The following is a 16,364-nucleotide window of genomic DNA, read 5'->3' on the forward strand; positions in this document are numbered from 1 at the left end:
TGAGAGAGAGCTGTGGGGAGGGCCAGGGTGTACCTACATCATAAAATATTAGAATGCTTAAATTATACCTCAAAGTCCTAGATTTCTAGGTTTACTCCAATCGTGGGTGTGCACAGTGAGGTTTATTGAGCCCCTACTTTGTAAATCCATACAATTAAGTAGTTCCAGGGCCCAAGATCCCTGGAATTGCCCTAGTGTCTACAGCTTCTCTTTTGAACTGGTGACTACCTCATATTCCTCTCAGTAAATCCTCTATTGTGCTTATGCTAATGCACATTGAATTTCTGTAACTTTCATTCAAAAGCATTTATATTAGTTTATTATTAAGCCCTGTGAGTTATAAGGACTGTGTGAAGGGGCATGTGTATGTGCTCAGTTGTGTCCAACTCTTTGCAACCCAATGGACTCAGCCTGTCAAGCTCCTCTGTCCACAGGATTTTCCAGGCAAGAGTACCAGAGTGGGTTGCCATTTCCTTCTCCAGGGGTGTGAAGGGGAGTCTCCACCATCGATGGGGACACTGAACTCCCAATGCAGCCACTCTGGGCTGCTTCCTGCTCCATCCAATATCCATGTGACCTTGCTCTTTTCAGGGGGGTGGTCTCGCCACATTTCTGCCTCCAAGCTTCCTTGTTTTGTTCCCTTCATTCACTCTGTCCACTGAGATCTGTCCTGTTTCAAAGCCCAGTTCAAATCCTACCTTTCTGTGGCTCCTCTGCTGCTGCTGCTAAGTCGCTTCAGTCATGTCTGACTGTGCGACCCCATAGACAGCAGCCCACCAGGCTCCCCCATCCCTGGGATTCTCCAGGCAAGAACACTGGAGTGGGTTGCCATTTCCTTCTCTAATGCAGGAAAGTGAAAAGTGAAAGTGAAGTCGCTCAGTCGTGTCCGACTCTTCACGACCCCATGGACTGCAGCCCACCAGGCTCCTCCGTCCATGGGATTCTCCAGGCAAGAGTACTGGAGTGGGGTGCCATCGCCTCTACATCTACTCAATCTCATCTGCCAAAATCCAGATAGCATCCATCACTTGACATTCATTCTTATACTTCATGGGATTCCATATGTTATTTGGGCATTTGGACTGGGTGGTCGCCAAAGTCCCATCCAGCTGTAGACTTCCAAGTCTGTTGTACACTCTTACATCACATCTTCTTAATCAGATCTCCACCTTCTCCCTCGAGAAGATATGAAGAAAGGCTTGAGCACATGAATTCGCATGGAATCAACATAACTAACTGCTCAAGGGAGCAAAGATGTTCTGTGATCCTCCATTCAAGGAACACACAGGCATTTATTTTTTCAAAGTGGAAGTAGCTCCCTCCCCCACCCCTGACCTTATCATATAAGAAACATACTTATGGTCAAATAAATCAAATATTACATAAAATTTTAAAGTAGAAAGGGAAAATCATCCATAATCCTCCTCTTCAGTGATAAATGCTATTGAAATATTCTTGCAAAGTGTTTGCTATACACAAATATGTATCCTTTGACAGGGCTTTCTGGAGATCCCATAGAGATCCCTTAAAAACAGAAATGAAACAGAAGAGTGGAAGGTTCCAGTCTGGGATTTGTAGCTTGCCACATTTGATGTATTCAGCTGAACCATGTGAAACTACTAATATTCAGCTGTTTTTTTATCTACAAGCACAGCAGTTTTATATGGTTCAAATCAATGTACATGAAACCTAGAATGTCAGATCTGATCGAGCCCTTAGAGACTTTCAACTATTTCAATTTTCCTTCCATTTCATGGTTCTGAAGAAGGACAAGAGTCAGAAAAGTATCTAGCCAGATCATACACCACACTGGTAGTAGAATCAGGGCTGGTTCTCTTTCCACTGAATCAGGTACCTGCTTCTTTTAGTATGATATCTTCTAGGTAGAATAATAATTTTCTAGAAGCAAGATTTCAACTTGGTATCAGAAAATTTCTCACAGAATTCAACCAAAATGTTAGAAGTTGCCTTAGAGGTAGTAAAGTCCCCAGGACTGGCGATGGAACTGGGAAGGACAGGGGGACATGGCTGAAAGGGTACAGGAACCATGGAGCTAACGAGGCTTGACATCTAGGGTTCTGTACTTGCATGGCTCCTTCTTAAGGTCTTAGGAGAGGACCTAACAATGTATTAATATGCCGATATGTTTTTGGAATATTTGCAAAAATAAGATATTTGAAAATTATTTTTCTTAAGGAGGACCCCCTAGAATTATGTAAATTTCATGCCTAGATCCACTCCTAGGTAGCACAGAGTTTTGCAAAGCACTAGGCAAAGAGACCAGAGGTCCTGGGTTCCAGTCATGGCACCACTCTGGCCCAAATGGGCAGAAGAACATTTGCTCTGCTTCCCTCACAGGGGGGGAACATCACAAATGTTGAATGGGCTGAAAAACATAAAATGTGAACAACTATGAAAAAGCAACATAACTTAGATATCCTATCTGTGATATGGGATAATATCACCGCCTCTCATGGCTGTTGAAGATAATACATCAAAAAACCGTGTCCTCAGGGTATTTTCCTATCTCATTTCCCTTTGCTATGACTTCCTCTTCTCCTTCCTCGAGCCCCTAGCCCCCAACACTCTGGCCACTAGGCCACTACTTTTTATTATATGCTGCTATGTCTATGTATTTGTTCATACGGCTCCCACTGGCTAGAATGGCTATCTTTGCTGGGAAAAGTCCTTTATCCACAAGGCCCGGGTCTGCCAGATCTTCTCCTCCCACCCTGACAATGAACTCCCTTAGCACTGTTTCTTGTTAATCTTACAGATAAGGACACAGAGGTTGGGTATGGCCCACAGCTGAGTTCCGGAGGCCCCAGAAGATAATCAGGTATCTTGATCTTCTGCCGTCCCTGGCCTCTTAGCATCAGAGCATAGACACACGGTTCTTGATGTACACGTGATAGGGGTCACTGCGCTTGTCCACTTTGCGGGAGCGGGTGTATCCGAGGATGAGACTGCCCACAGTGGCAGCAAAAAGGAACATGACGAAGAGGATGTACATGTAGGAGTTATCATTGCGGCCAGGCAGGCTGGCCCGCTTCTCCTCAGTCAGGTTGTCTGGCCCTGGCCGGCAGAGCAAGTTGCTGTGAAGAGTGGCATTTAAAGCCTTCAGCACAGCGTGCAGGCTCTCATACCAGGTCTCAGTCCCATTGATGGTCTCCATAGCAACAGGGATTGAGGTGGAGGAAGAATCGGAGGATGCTCTGGCAGTGACAGAAAAGAGAGAAGATGGTTTCTGTTACTTAAAGCCTGAATGACCCTACCATTTCTTCAGACCCCAGCTAAAATCCCTGCCTCACAGTTTATTCTAACTACTTGTTTACCTATCTTCTCCACTAGACTGCAAGCCCGAGGAAGTTAGGGACTATGTCTGTTTGGTTTTTTTGTTGTTGTGTAAAAAAAATTTATTTATTTGATTCTGCTGGGCCTTCGTTGTGGCATGTGGGATCTTTAGTTGCGGCATGTGAACTCATAGTTGCAGCCTGTGGGATCTAGTTCCCTAGATTGAACCCACGCCCCTTGCATTGGGAGCATGGACTCTTAGCCACTGGACCACCAGGGAAGTCCCGCTGTGTCTGTTTTATCCATTGTTATATATGAGCACTCATGACAGCACTCAGTAGGTGCTCAATAAATACCTCTGGAAGGAAGTTTTCCTTGAGCATTATAACCATGCTGGTTTATCCTTTTCTGGGGATTCTATAAGTCACTGAGCTTTAGGCTAGAAGGACCTTAGGAATTATTTAATGTTATAATTCTTTCCATTTTACACACAGGGAACCCGAGGCCCAGAGAGACCAGGTGGCTTGTCCATGATCACAGAGAATATTGGAGGTAGAGCCAAGGCAGAGCCCTGCTCTTTGATGACCAGCTCAGAGCTCCTCCAGCCTCCATGCCAGCTCTGGGCAGGACCATGTAGCACAGTGAGAAGACATGCCTCAGAACTCCACCACAGCTCAGTTCTTTTTTATGCTCCACAAACACCATGCAGAAGATGTTTGGGGATGGCTTAGATTTCCCCCTACCTCGAGAAGCAGACACTGGGTCTTTTGACTGCTAAAGCATCCTAGGTCCCACTCTAGGTATTCATAGCTACTGAGCAGAAATTCTGTCAGAAAAGAGGTGGCTGGGGAAGCAGGGAGGGGCTGAAACCATTGCAGACACTGGGCCTGAGGGGAGTGGAGTGAAAGGAGCACTCAGTCTGGTTTGGGGTTTTACCTACCTCAGAGAAAAAAGACATTGCCTACCTCCACTACTCTGCCTTCCAAAACAACATCACTGTGTGTGTACATGGCACATAATAGGTGATAATAGATGTTCCTTTTCCTTATTCTCAGAGATCTTTAGTCTACAGCTTAGAAAAACTGCCCAAGACAGCCTTGCATCCTAGTCTCTGGAAAAACACATGTCATTCCTTTTAAACAAGGCTCCACACTCACTTCCTTCAGGAAGCCTTTGTGCGCTCCCACCATAATCCACAAGCTTTATCATCACAGCCTTCCCTTTGCCCCAGCACTTACATATGAGGCAACGTGAGGCTGTCCTCTTGTTACTGATAAGGGTTATCAGCAGCCACATGCTCCTGGTCAGCAAGGCTATGGTCTCTCCCACATTGAGAGGACTACCTTAGCTCTCCTTCCCTTGGCGGTCTTCAGTAAAAATGGCCACTTTGGAATTTTCACATGCCAAGCACTCAGTGTTCACTGAACTGAGTGAACCAATCAAAGTTAACACCAACCAATCAAAGTTAACACACTTGAATATTAACCATAAGGTCTTTTCCCCAGAAAAGTTGACAGTTAGCTATGTTCATAATAAATATTCATGAACAATGCTATGAATGTAGACGTTGGGAGGAAGAATCTAAGTAATACAGCAATAACCCAGGACTGGCCCACATTTGGTGCAAGGCGTTCGGGGCCCTCTGCCATCTAGAACTTGGACAAACTTGTGTGGATGGAGGAGGGGAAGAGTGGAGGAAGGATGGAGGAGGGGAAGAGATGGAGGAGGATGGAAGATCTGGGAGGCATAGGTTCTTATGTACTATCCCACTTATCAGGCAAGAAATTTGTGCCTTCCTCTTTCTTCATATGGGCTAATGGAAAGCAGGAGCAGCACAATGAAATCAATGGCTCAATGAATCATCTGGCCAGTCATCACTAATGGGGCTCACTCTTGGAAGCCTCATCCTGGGAGCTCTAGGAGACCAGTCCCTATACTCTGGGCACATCGCCAGTTCTTAATGTGGGAGACAACCTAGGAGCTACTGGGGCTTAAAGGAAGAAGGGGTGAATTCTGATCGGTGCTTGGAGAGTGTTCACAGCAATAGAAGAATTTGAGCTGGACGTTGAAGAATATTTTGGAAGTAGAGGAGACAAGGGGAAGAATGAGAGGGATAGAGTCATGATAACAAGAAAGCATGTTTTGAAGAATGGAAAGTAGCAAAAAGAGTGTAACATGCCTGGAAGGATAAGATGTGGGATGGAGATGCTGGTCCAAACCAGATCAGTGAGGACCTTGCATACCAGACTGCAGAGTTGGAACTATATCGTGTAAGTGGAGAAGAACCACGGAATGACATTTTAAAGGTGGGGTTAAATGATCAGATCTGTACTTGGAAAGGACTCTCTGGCTGCCATGTGGAGTGCCGAGTGAAAGGGGCAAGAATGGAGGCAGGGAGCCATGTGACAAGTGAAATAATCTAGGTTCAAGATGCTGAGACCTGAGCTGACCTGGAGGGGATGACAAGGTGGGGGCAGGGACAGATGGAGGATGTGAGGGGCACTTGAGGGAGGGGATGGCTAGTGTAATGGTTGCAGGAAGAAGGGGCCTCAGATAGTTTTATAGGCAGACAACAGGCAGAGGCATAAATGCTAGAAGAATTCACTTTGAATAAAATAAGTTTCTTGCCCTGTTTGCACTTCAGTTTCCTCATCTATCAAAAAAGATTATCACCAGGAATTGTGGTTCAATGGGTAGAGTTTCAGTTTTGCAAGATGAAAAGATATAGAGATCTGTTGCCTAACAATGAATGCTACTGAGATGTGCCATTAAAAATGGTTGAGATGCTAACATTTACACTGCTTTTTTTTAAACCATATTAAAAAATTCATTAATTGAAAGAAGAAGAAGATTATTATCTCTGCTCTGCCCCCTCTTCAAGCTTGCTTGAGCATATACATTTATTACGGTGAAGAGGATTTTTAAAACACATTTTAGTTAAAAAAAAAGACCATGGCTTTCATTAAAATGAAAATCTACTTGTTGTTTTTGTGAAGTAAATACATATACACGATGAAAAATGGAAGCAGTATGCACAATGAAAATGCAGTCTCTCTGTTCCCAGTGGCCCAGGTTTCCTTCCCAGGGCAGATACTGTCGCCGCTTCTTAGATATCCTTGTGAGGGGTTTGAACTGACAGGGCAGGTGGAGGGCCACCTCCCCCGGGAAGGCTCACGGAACCGCAGGCAAATTCACTGGCTCCTCGTCAGCTCCAGGAATCTCCCTGTGGGTGTCCCAAGGCTCCTTAGCTGCTCAGCCTCTTCAGGACATCCCTGGACACATCAGCGGTCTCAGCGGGTATAAGGGGCAGCACACTGACTGGAACCGCCCACCCTGGCCAGGCACCATAGTAACTATTTGCATGAGTTGTTTTAGGACAGGAGATCCTGGTAAGGAACACGGAACTAATAAGCCTCCTCCAACGGGAAGAGTTTGGGAAAGGTCAAAAGGAGACACACCACCTGTCTGACCACCTCCCAGAATCCTTCTCTCTGGCATCCATGTTGGCTGAACAAGGCATGCACCACCAGGAAGGGCTCTGAGTCAGAATGATTGGCTAAGGACAACCCAGAAACTAATCCCATCACCATAAAACCCAAGACTTCACACCATGTGACAGAGCTGTTCTCCTGGGTTCCCTGACCTTACTGCTCTCTACCCGGGTGCCCTTTCCCAATAAAATCTCTTGCTTTGTCAGCAGATGTATCTCCTCGGACAATTCATTTCCGACTGTTAGACAAGAGCCCAGTTTCGGGCCCTGGAAGGGGTCCCCTTTCCTGCAACACATGGACTTTGGAAGCTGGGAAGGCCCAGACCTGGTGGGGCTGGGAGACAGAAAAGGAAGGAACTAGACACACAGGAAAAAAACCCTCAGAACTAGGGTGGATCGCCTAAGGCCAAGCCCCAAGAATTGTGCAGTAACTTTACTGTGGGTGATCACTCCCTCCCACTTCCCCTCCCCTTCCTGCAGCAGCAGGATCAGTCCAGCCTAGGATTGTTGTTAAGGGAACTGTGCCATGGCCAAGGGACCCCCGATTGCTGTCCCCCAACACCAGGTTCACAATGTCTCAACTGGGTGACTTCATGAGAAACCTCAGTTCAACACAAGCTGCTGCTCAGGGATCAGCTAACAGTGCAGTCTAAAACATCCCCTTATGGGACTTCCCTGGTCCAGTGTTTAAGAATCCACCCCGCAATGCAAGGGATGTGGGTTCGATCCCTGGTTGGGGAACTAAGATCCCACACTCCTCAGAGCAGCTAAGCCCACTTGATGCGACAACTGAGCCTGTGTGCCACAATTAGAGCATCCAGGAGCCACAGTGAAAGAGCCTCCATGACACAAAAGAGATCCCTAGTGCCACAACGAAGACCTGATGCAGTCTAATAAATAAATTAAAACATTCCCTTTCCCCCAGAGTACTGACACCTCGTCAGGAGGCTCTAAAAGGCTGAAAGCGCCTGAGACCCAAGGAAATGATGTGAGTGGCAGAATGGCAGCCAGAATTGGGTTGCTGTTTTACATAGGAAAAAACCATGTTACCAATCCGCCTATGTGGATAGTCTGGATATAAACACAGGCGTGACATCAACACTGTAGCATAGCTTTGTTGTGAAGATTAAAGGAGAAAATGAGGGAGTGCATGGCACTAGACACTCCACAGATGTGGTGGTGGTTTTATTTGTGCAGAGCAGAGGCTGGCAGGGCCTTCAGAGTCCATCTAGTCTAACCTCCCTCATTTTACAGTGAAAGAAATGAAAATCAAAGAGCTGTCTTGGTTCAGCTGCTACCTGTGTGACTTTGGGTATGTGACTTCTCTTTTCTGGGTCCCAGCTCCTGCGTGTATCTGTAAAATTTTTTTTTACTGTGTTTTACTGTGTGATCCTGTAAGGTCCCAGTCAGCTCTAACATCCCATGAAGATACCATAAAACCACACTGTGAGATTTGGGAGACTGGGTAGGCTGGTGGGAGAGGATTTAGGGGGTTCTCTAGAGTCCGGCAGATGACAAGATAGAGAAGACTGCAGACTTCTTCCTCCAAGGTTAAGATTTTTCAGAGTCCCAGGACTGTTACATTTAATATTCCAGCCCAGATAAACTGAAGGCCAAATCTGTTGACTTGTTCATTTTTCCTCTTTATAGCTCACTTGCCAGTGAGATCTAGCTTGGGAGAGACAGACTCTGTGTTAGAAAGTGGGGTTAGGGGGAAAGCATGGAGGACAGGGTGGGCTCTGAGGTGGGGTTCAATGAGGAAAGTAAAGGTTCACAAAACCATTCATTCCTCAGACTTTCTTCCAGCTTCTCTCTGGACAAACTGGTTGGATATTTGTGGTTCTGATGGAGGGCACAAAAGAGTCATAGTTGCCTGTCGTTAGAAGCTAAGCTGAAGTGGGAGGGAGGGCCTGTGTGCAAGGGCATCCTGTGGCTTCAGGAGAGGCAGAGAGCTCTTAAAGGGACAGCTTGGTTCTCTATGACCTGCTTCCGGGTCCCAAGGCAGGGATTGGCAATTGGCAACATGGGGAATTCTGTTCCCCTCTCTGAGCTCCTTGGCTTCCCTCTTCAAAATAATCACTGATTATGAAGCTGTTCAGACTGGGGAGACAGAGCTTCTGCCCTGAAAGCCCTTGACTTGAAACAGGAGATAATCAGGAAGGAAGATGAACAGTGACTGAAAAGAGATTTTAAAGACCATTTAGAATCTAGATTCTCAGTCAGTCCTTCCATTTTGTAGCTGAGAAAACTAAAGGTCAGACAGGGGAAGTGACTTGTCCAAAATGACATGGTTGGTAAATGGCAGAGCTCAGATGAGAACCCACATCTTTGGGGGTGCTGTTTAGGTGCTCTTTCCACTACAAATGGCAATGTCTTCTGGCATCTGAATTGTATTTCCCACCAAACACAGGCTCCTCATGTCCTGGGGCATCATATCCTATAAGTCCACCACTACTGCTTTTTCCTGCATTACAGACTCTCATGAGTCTTTTCTTTTTGGCCATACCACCTGGCATGTGGGATCTTAGTAACCCTACTGGGGATAGAACCTGCACCCCCTGCAATAAAGCATGGAGTCTTAACCACTGGACCACAAGAGAAGTCCCTCTCACCAGTCGTAACTGAGGGTCCAATAAAGGCAGAAGTTGGTGACTTTGGGAGAAGTTAACCTTCTCTGGTGGCCCAGACGGTAAAGAATCTGTCTGCAATGGAGGAGACCAAGGTTTGATCCCTGGGTCAGAAAGATCCCCTGGAGAAGGGAATAACTATCCAGTCCAGTATTCTTGCCTGGAAAATTCCATGGACAGAGGAGCCTGGCGGGCTACAGTCCATGAGGTCACAAAGAGTCAGACACGACTGAGTGACACACTTAACCTTCCTTTACAGTCTTGTCTCCCATGGTCCTTTCTGCTCCAGATGTACTTCTGCTCCCCCATACAAACCAAGTGCACCCTCTTCCTCCACACCCTGGTGCTACTCTTCCCTGCACATTAACAGGTTTACCCAAAGTGTTATTGACTTCAGTTCGACTGACCTCTTTCTTGGGAGTGGAGGCAAAAAGCTGTGACCTGAAGGATAAACTGGGTATCTTGGTGAGGTTTTCTTTCAGGTTTCTCTGGGGAGAAGTAAAACTCCACTGTTGGTTTTTTGGTTTCCCTACTGCTCTGTTTCAGCTACCCTTCAAGAGTGTCTGAAGTGCTTGGAAGTGTGGTAGAAAGGCAGGGGAAAGGGGTCACATAAAGCAGGTAGGGAATCCAAGGATAACTACTGGGACTGCAAATTTTGCCTCTGGCCTGCCTGGTGGTCTTGTCACCACCATGGGCTGGTGTGAAAGGAAGCTTAACATATAGTTAGACAGAGACAAAGAAATAGAATCTGAGCTGGAAGGGATCTTAACAATCATGTCACTGGTATAACCCCCTCATTCAACCAGTGGGAAAAACCATACACTTCCCCCCCCAACCCCCCGCCCCCAAGAGGAAGTCACTTGCTCAAGGTCTCACAGCCTAGGAACTGGGACCAAAAACAGTTATCGTCGTATCTTTTCACTATAAGTTCTCTGTTACCATAAGACAGTTTAACCTCTGCTGATTATCATTCAAGCTCCTTTAGATATGACCCTGCCTCCAGCCTCATCTCACCACGTCTCTCCCCAGCGCCCATGCCCCATGATACTGAGCTACAGGCCATTCTCCAAACATTCCTTGCATTTTGCCCTCTCTTGCTTTTGCTCATGCTGTTTGCTGAGGCAGAAATGCCCATCCTCTTTTTCTCTGCCTGGTGAACTCCTACACATCCTTCAAGACCCAGCTCCAATGTCACCTTGGTAGACCCTCTCCTGAGACACCCTCTTCTCCACTCCCTAGCCAGTTAAGTCTCTTCCTCTTGTCTGTTCCTGAAGGGCTTTGCATAAAATCCTAATAGAGCACTATACTGTACTGATATTGGGTGTGTATATCTATATAAATATAAACAGCTATAGATATATATGCTAAACTGTGAGCTGGGAGGGGTGAGGGGAGGGGCCTGTGCATCATAGTTTCTTTATAGCAGGCACTCAAGAACAGAGGGATAAATATCTCTTCTTATTAGACTAGTCCCTCCTGCACACACAAATACGCATTCATGAATGCACTTACAAAGCTACTTCAAGGGCAGGCCGAAACAGATTCCTTTTGGTCATGGGCAGGGGAAGCTCAAAGAAAAGACACCATCTTGGTCAGGTGGGAAAGTGAGGTCGGGGAGGAAGCATTCTAAGCCACCTTTAGAAGCACAGATTTCCCTGCACCTGAACCCTATTCAATCCAAAGGGCAAACATTATTGGCCTGGAACACCAGCAGCGGCTTTGCAACCCCCTTCCCTGTGTACCTACCCAGGGTGTGGCTACACACACCCACCTGCTGCACACACACAGTCCAAATCCCAGTCTCCCAGCCTCTAACCTTGCCTTTCAAGTGTGCCTTTCATGGTTCCAGTCTCAGCTGTCTGCTTGGCTGTGTGACCTTGAGCACTGCATTTATTTCCTCTGAATCTCATCTATGAGACGGGGATAATTACCCACCCCCCAACTTGCCTCACATGGCAATTTGGAGAGAGACCATGCGGGGAAAGTGTTTTAGAAATTGCAGGGACTTCCCTGGTGGTCCAGTGGCTAAGACTAAATACTTTCAATGCAGGTGGCCCCAGATGGATACCTGATAGGGGAACTGGATCCCATATGTCAAAACTAAGAGCTCCCACTTGCTGCAACTAACACCTGGTACAGTCAAATAAATAAATATTTAGAAAACAAACAAAAAAAGAAATTGCAACATATCATATAAACATTAGAATTACTGGGCAGCCGGTCACTTCGTTTCCTTTTCTGTTTCTCTATCTACCTCCCCCACCCTGCCCCCCAGTATTACCAAGAACAGCCAACTCTATGTCTCCTCTCCCCTCCCTTCCTCCTCTTACCCTCAGAGGAAGCCAGGAGGTTCTTTATTATTCTTGATTCTCAGATACACTTACCTCTTTCAGAAATAAAGAGTATCTTTCTTGTTTCTCATCCTTTCTGATCAGCCCTGTAATCTCTCTCCATGTATGGGTACTATTCTGTAGTCCTGCTGGCGACACAGAACACAATGGAATTGGAGTCAAGAGACCTGTCCTGTTTTGTAGGTGTGTCTAGCCGTGTGTCTTGGTTAAGTCATTTCTTCACTCTGGACCTCATTCTCCCCATCAGTAAGATGGGCTTTCTTGTCTTGCCACCCTGTTAGTAGGAATTTGGAGCATTCACCTATTCCGTTTATAGGTAGAAATGTGTTTTGCAAAGTGTGGAGTGAGAAAGGAATGAAGAAGGTTGTTTGTTATCATCTCAAGGAATCAAGAAAATCTGAAAGCAGTTTCCTTGCCTCCAGTATGGCTCTCCCCCACTTAGAGCCAACAACTGGTTGTATACCAGAAGATAAGGAGCAGCTAACACATCTACAATGCACGCTTGCAGCTGAAGGGGCTTCCCTGGTGACTCAGTGACAAAGAGTCTGGAAGGCACTGCAGGAGACACAGGTTCAGTCCCTGGTTAGGGAAGATTCCCCTGGAGAAGGATATGGGGTATTCCTCACTCCAGTATTCTTGCCTGGAAAATCCCACTCAGAGGAGCCTGGCAGGCTCCAGTCCAGGAGGTCGCAAAAGAGCTGGACACGACTTAGTGACTGAACAACAGCAACAACTTGCTGAAGTGGAGTCAGCCCTGAGCTAGGAGTGAGGAGAATTGAGTTCTACTTCTGTCTGTGACCCTGGGCAAGCCATCTCCTCTTGGACCTCAGTTTCCCCATAGGCAAACTGTTGATAAGTGGGAAGAGGGGATATGAGGAGATACTGCTCCATGAGCCCTCACACAAGGGTCTGAACTCCTGTACTTTCTACACCAGAGACTCCCGGGTCCAGTCCCCCTTCCCCACAGGCCATGTGGAGTACATGGGCAACAGGATCGGGCGGCTCATCTTACGGTGGTGACCCAAGAAGAGAAGGCGCAAAGCATAGAGCAGGTAGGTGGGCGATGGGCACCGCTTCACATGACCCGTAAACTAGAAGGCAAGTCTCCAGACTCCCAGCCTAGACCTATGTTACTAGCGGTAGAATATGGCTAAGGGGGCCCCCAAGGCTTTTCCCGGGACTGGGGCACGTAGGACGAGAGACCCAATGAAGTGGCGAGCTGGCAAGTCCACTCGTAGAGCTAGCGGCTTCCGCCGGGCGAGAAGGCGCGCGTGTGCGCTCGCGGCGGAGCCGCAGGTGTTCGCTCGCACATCTGTGGATGTGGAAGGAGCTTTGGTGCCGTCCTCCCGGGGCCCGTGAGTGCTGACCCCAAACCCCAGATTTCCGGGCAAGGCGTGCCAGGGGCCCAGCCTCGACACGTGCGCCCCGGGATCCCTGTGGCTGGGTCCTAGAGAGGAGGGGTCTGTACCCGAGCCGCCCCCAAGGTCGGGTCGCCGGCCTCCAAGGAGGCGGTCGGATCGCTCATTTCTATCCCCGGCGCCGGCTGGGCCTTCCCGACCTGGCGAATGCGTCTTACCTGCCCATCTGTAAGGCTCTCAGGAGCGCAGTCTGTTGGACTTTACGCCCTGGGCTCGCGGGTGCCCCGCACTGAGCCCCAGGGCGCTCCGCCAGCCCCTCGGCTCTCAGTCCGCGCCCAGCACTGCTTGCGCCCCCTCTGCTTCGCGCTCCGACCCGCGCTCTGCTGCCTTTTCCCTTCCCCCGGGCCTCCCCACCCCCGGCCCCGCCCGGCCCCTAACCCACCCACTTCTCCCCGAGCTGGCTTTGGGCACCTCCGCCCAGCTGCTTGGCCTCACAGCTCTATGGGTTCCGACCCTTCCGTCCCCTGCAGCGCCTGCTTCCTGGACCAGAGACCGACTGTTTTCTTGCTTCACGTCAGCTTGCCGGGTCTGAGGAGGCAGAGAGCCGGGTGCTGGTGGAATCCGACTTTACTCCTCCGTGATTGTGTGGTGGTGGACAAGTCACTGCTCCTCACTGAGCCGCGGCTTCCTCGGAGTAAAATGGGTACAGTTCTTGCATCCATTCTTCACAGGGTGATGGTTAGCATCAGAGATCTTAGAATCCAAAATACTAAACACAGATGGTCACTGGAGAATCATCTGATTCTAACACAAACCCTCTTTTCCAGACAGGATACAGTTTGGGGAAGGGGTCCAGTTTGGGAAAGGGTGAGCCCAGGCTCACCAAGGAAGTCGTTGGTGGAGTTCAGACTCAAAATGCACTAAGCCACTCTCTCCCCTTAACCAGTGTCTCCAAGTCTCAGCAGTCCCTCACATATGCAGACAGCTGGTGTCCAGACACATCTCACTGCTCCCTGTCCCACACACCACGTGCTTTCTGGCCATTAGACCCACACTCAAGCTATTGCTTCCTTACTGCAGACACTGCAGGTTCCAAAGAAAAGCAGCAGCCAGGGGCAATTGGGAAATGAGAGCCAGGAGGCCAAGGCCATGGAGTGGATGGTGGCAGGGAGTAGACTCTCAGGGACTCTGTGGGGAGTCCGCATCAGAGACCTCTTTGCCAGCCTATGGCCTTGGGATAGCTATTAACAAACTGAGGTCAGCTCTGACTCCTGTGCAAAGAAAACTCTGTCCTAGGACATCTGAGGCATATACCCTCAATCACAGAACCTCAGATTCTATCTAAGAAGTGCTATCATTCAAAAAAGGCCTATCCCATAGAGGGAGTGTTGTAGAAAATTGTACAAAATCTTCATCAAAACACCATACTTCTGTAGTTTCATATTTTGACCCAGATACTTCTTTTTCTCAGTCTGTATATCATCTCTCAGAGAAATCCCTTAGCAGGCAGTCTCAGATTTCAGCCTACTTAAGAATCACCTCGGCCCTTATTTTAAGTGAAGTAGACTTTTGGGTTCCACTTCAGAGTTTCTGATTCAGGAGATCTGGAATAGAGCCCAGAAATTAGTTGGTTTTTTTTTTTTTTTTAAAGAAAGCTTCCGGAAAGATTGTGATGCAAGTGGTTCTTGAGACCAGCCTTGAGGAAACAAGCCCTGCCTCAGTAAGCCTTCCTTCCCACATCCTGCCAAGGCCTTGCATCTAATCTATAGGACTATTTATTACAGTTATCAAAAGTAACTATTTGTCTACCTCATCTGCTAGGCTGTGAGTTCTTTGAAAATAGGGACTGTTTCTTGTCCTAATAAAATTTTGGAATCACAGCCTTAGAATCATCCTATGTGTTTTTTTAGCTGGGGAGCACATACAGAATCCCTGTGAATCACACATACTTATTAAAACCTTCCTGGTAAACCTACACCAATAGTTTCCCCTATGAATGATTTTTTTTAAAGTAAGTATATACTACAGTTCAGCATTTGAGAGACTTCTGTATCTATTATTACAAAGGTACTAAGAAATACATTTGTTTTTTTCTTCTGGTTCTCTAAAACTTTTAATGTATTTGTTTATTTGTTTTGGCTGCACTGGGTCTTGTTGATGTGCACAGGCTTTCTCTAGTTGCAATGTGAGGGTTTCTCATTGTGGTGGCTACTCTTGTTGCAGAGCATGGGCTCTAGGCACATGGGCTTCAGTAGTTGCCTTGTGTGGGCCCTGTAGGTATGGTGCATGGCCTTTGTTGCTCTGAGGTATGTGGGAATCTTCCCAGACCAGGGATCAGACCCACCTCCCCTGCATTGGCAGGTGGATTCTTAATCACTGGACCACCAGGGAAGTCCCTGAGAAATACATTTGAATACTTGAAAAGAAGCAAGACTGGAAATGTGGTTTTATGTTACAAAATTTAGAAGAACTCAGTTACCAAACAACTAAAAATACACAACAACAGATAAATAGGAATTTCTTAACATCATGGTCTCTAACAACGCAAAAATTAGATATTAAGGTATCTTTTACTCCCATCTATCTGCAGCAAAGAGAAATATTTTAAATAGGAACCAGCACTTCTATTCAAATACTTTCTGATGCATTTGGCAGATTTGTTTTTATATTCTCCTGTTCAACATTCCATTGAAAGTTCTCATAATTGAACATTGTGACCCAAACCAAGAGAAAAGTATCAATATAAACATACTCATTTATTAAAAAGGAGCAGTTTGCCCTTGAAAAGAAAAAGAAACTACAAAGAATATTATGTATAAAGTACAAATACTAGTGTTTAAATTTCTCTGAAACAATTTATGCTTCAGTAATTAAGAGAAAGAAGTGATGAAGACTTTATTAAGATGAAGAGCCTATTAATATGCATCATGCTGTGGGCTAATTGTTCACTCATTATTCTGTTCCACTGGGATGAGAGTTTGAAAAGAGCTTTATATTTCTCTAGAAAAAATTACATCCACTAGACTAAGATCACATAAATTAACACTGATTATTATTCCCTATATCTGTCATTTACAAAGCTCAAATGGCTTCATAAAGTATATAATCAGTAACATTTTTACCTTTTATTAAGGCAAGTTTGTGAAAATAATTTAATACAACCAGATATCCTCATGACTTTCAGCTTAAAACATTTTTAATGTGGGGTAATAGACCAACAAAATCTGTTTTATAAAAAGACACT

General features: G+C 46.6%; 1 protein-coding gene across 3 annotated transcripts; it reads right to left on the reverse strand.

Annotated features, from left to right (window-relative positions):
• Nucleotides 1-1,259: 1,259 nt before the first annotated feature.
• On the reverse strand, nt 1,260-13,530 carry KCNE3 (potassium voltage-gated channel subfamily E regulatory subunit 3). Of its 3 annotated transcripts, none has more exons than XM_043906993.1 (3): nt 13,339-13,530; nt 11,796-11,887; nt 1,260-3,215 (listed from the first exon to the last, which is right to left on the reverse strand). In XM_043906993.1, exon 3 carries the CDS (start codon nt 3,173-3,175, stop codon nt 2,876-2,878), a length of 300 nt encoding a protein of 99 aa, XP_043762928.1. In that variant the 5' UTR covers nt 3,176-3,215; nt 11,796-11,887; nt 13,339-13,530; the 3' UTR covers nt 1,260-2,875. The 3 variants fall into 3 exon arrangements, with proteins under 3 accessions (XP_043762928.1, XP_043762920.1, XP_043762937.1); XM_043906985.1 differs by having other exon boundaries at nt 11,796-11,890; XM_043907002.1 differs by lacking the exons at nt 11,796-11,887; nt 13,339-13,530 and adding an exon at nt 4,533-6,131.
• Nucleotides 13,531-16,364: the final 2,834 nt, after the last annotated feature.

This window comes from Cervus elaphus, chromosome 1 (assembly GCF_910594005.1).
Source record: "Cervus elaphus chromosome 1, mCerEla1.1, whole genome shotgun sequence".
NCBI classification, from domain to species: Eukaryota; Metazoa; Chordata; class Mammalia; order Artiodactyla; family Cervidae; genus Cervus; species Cervus elaphus.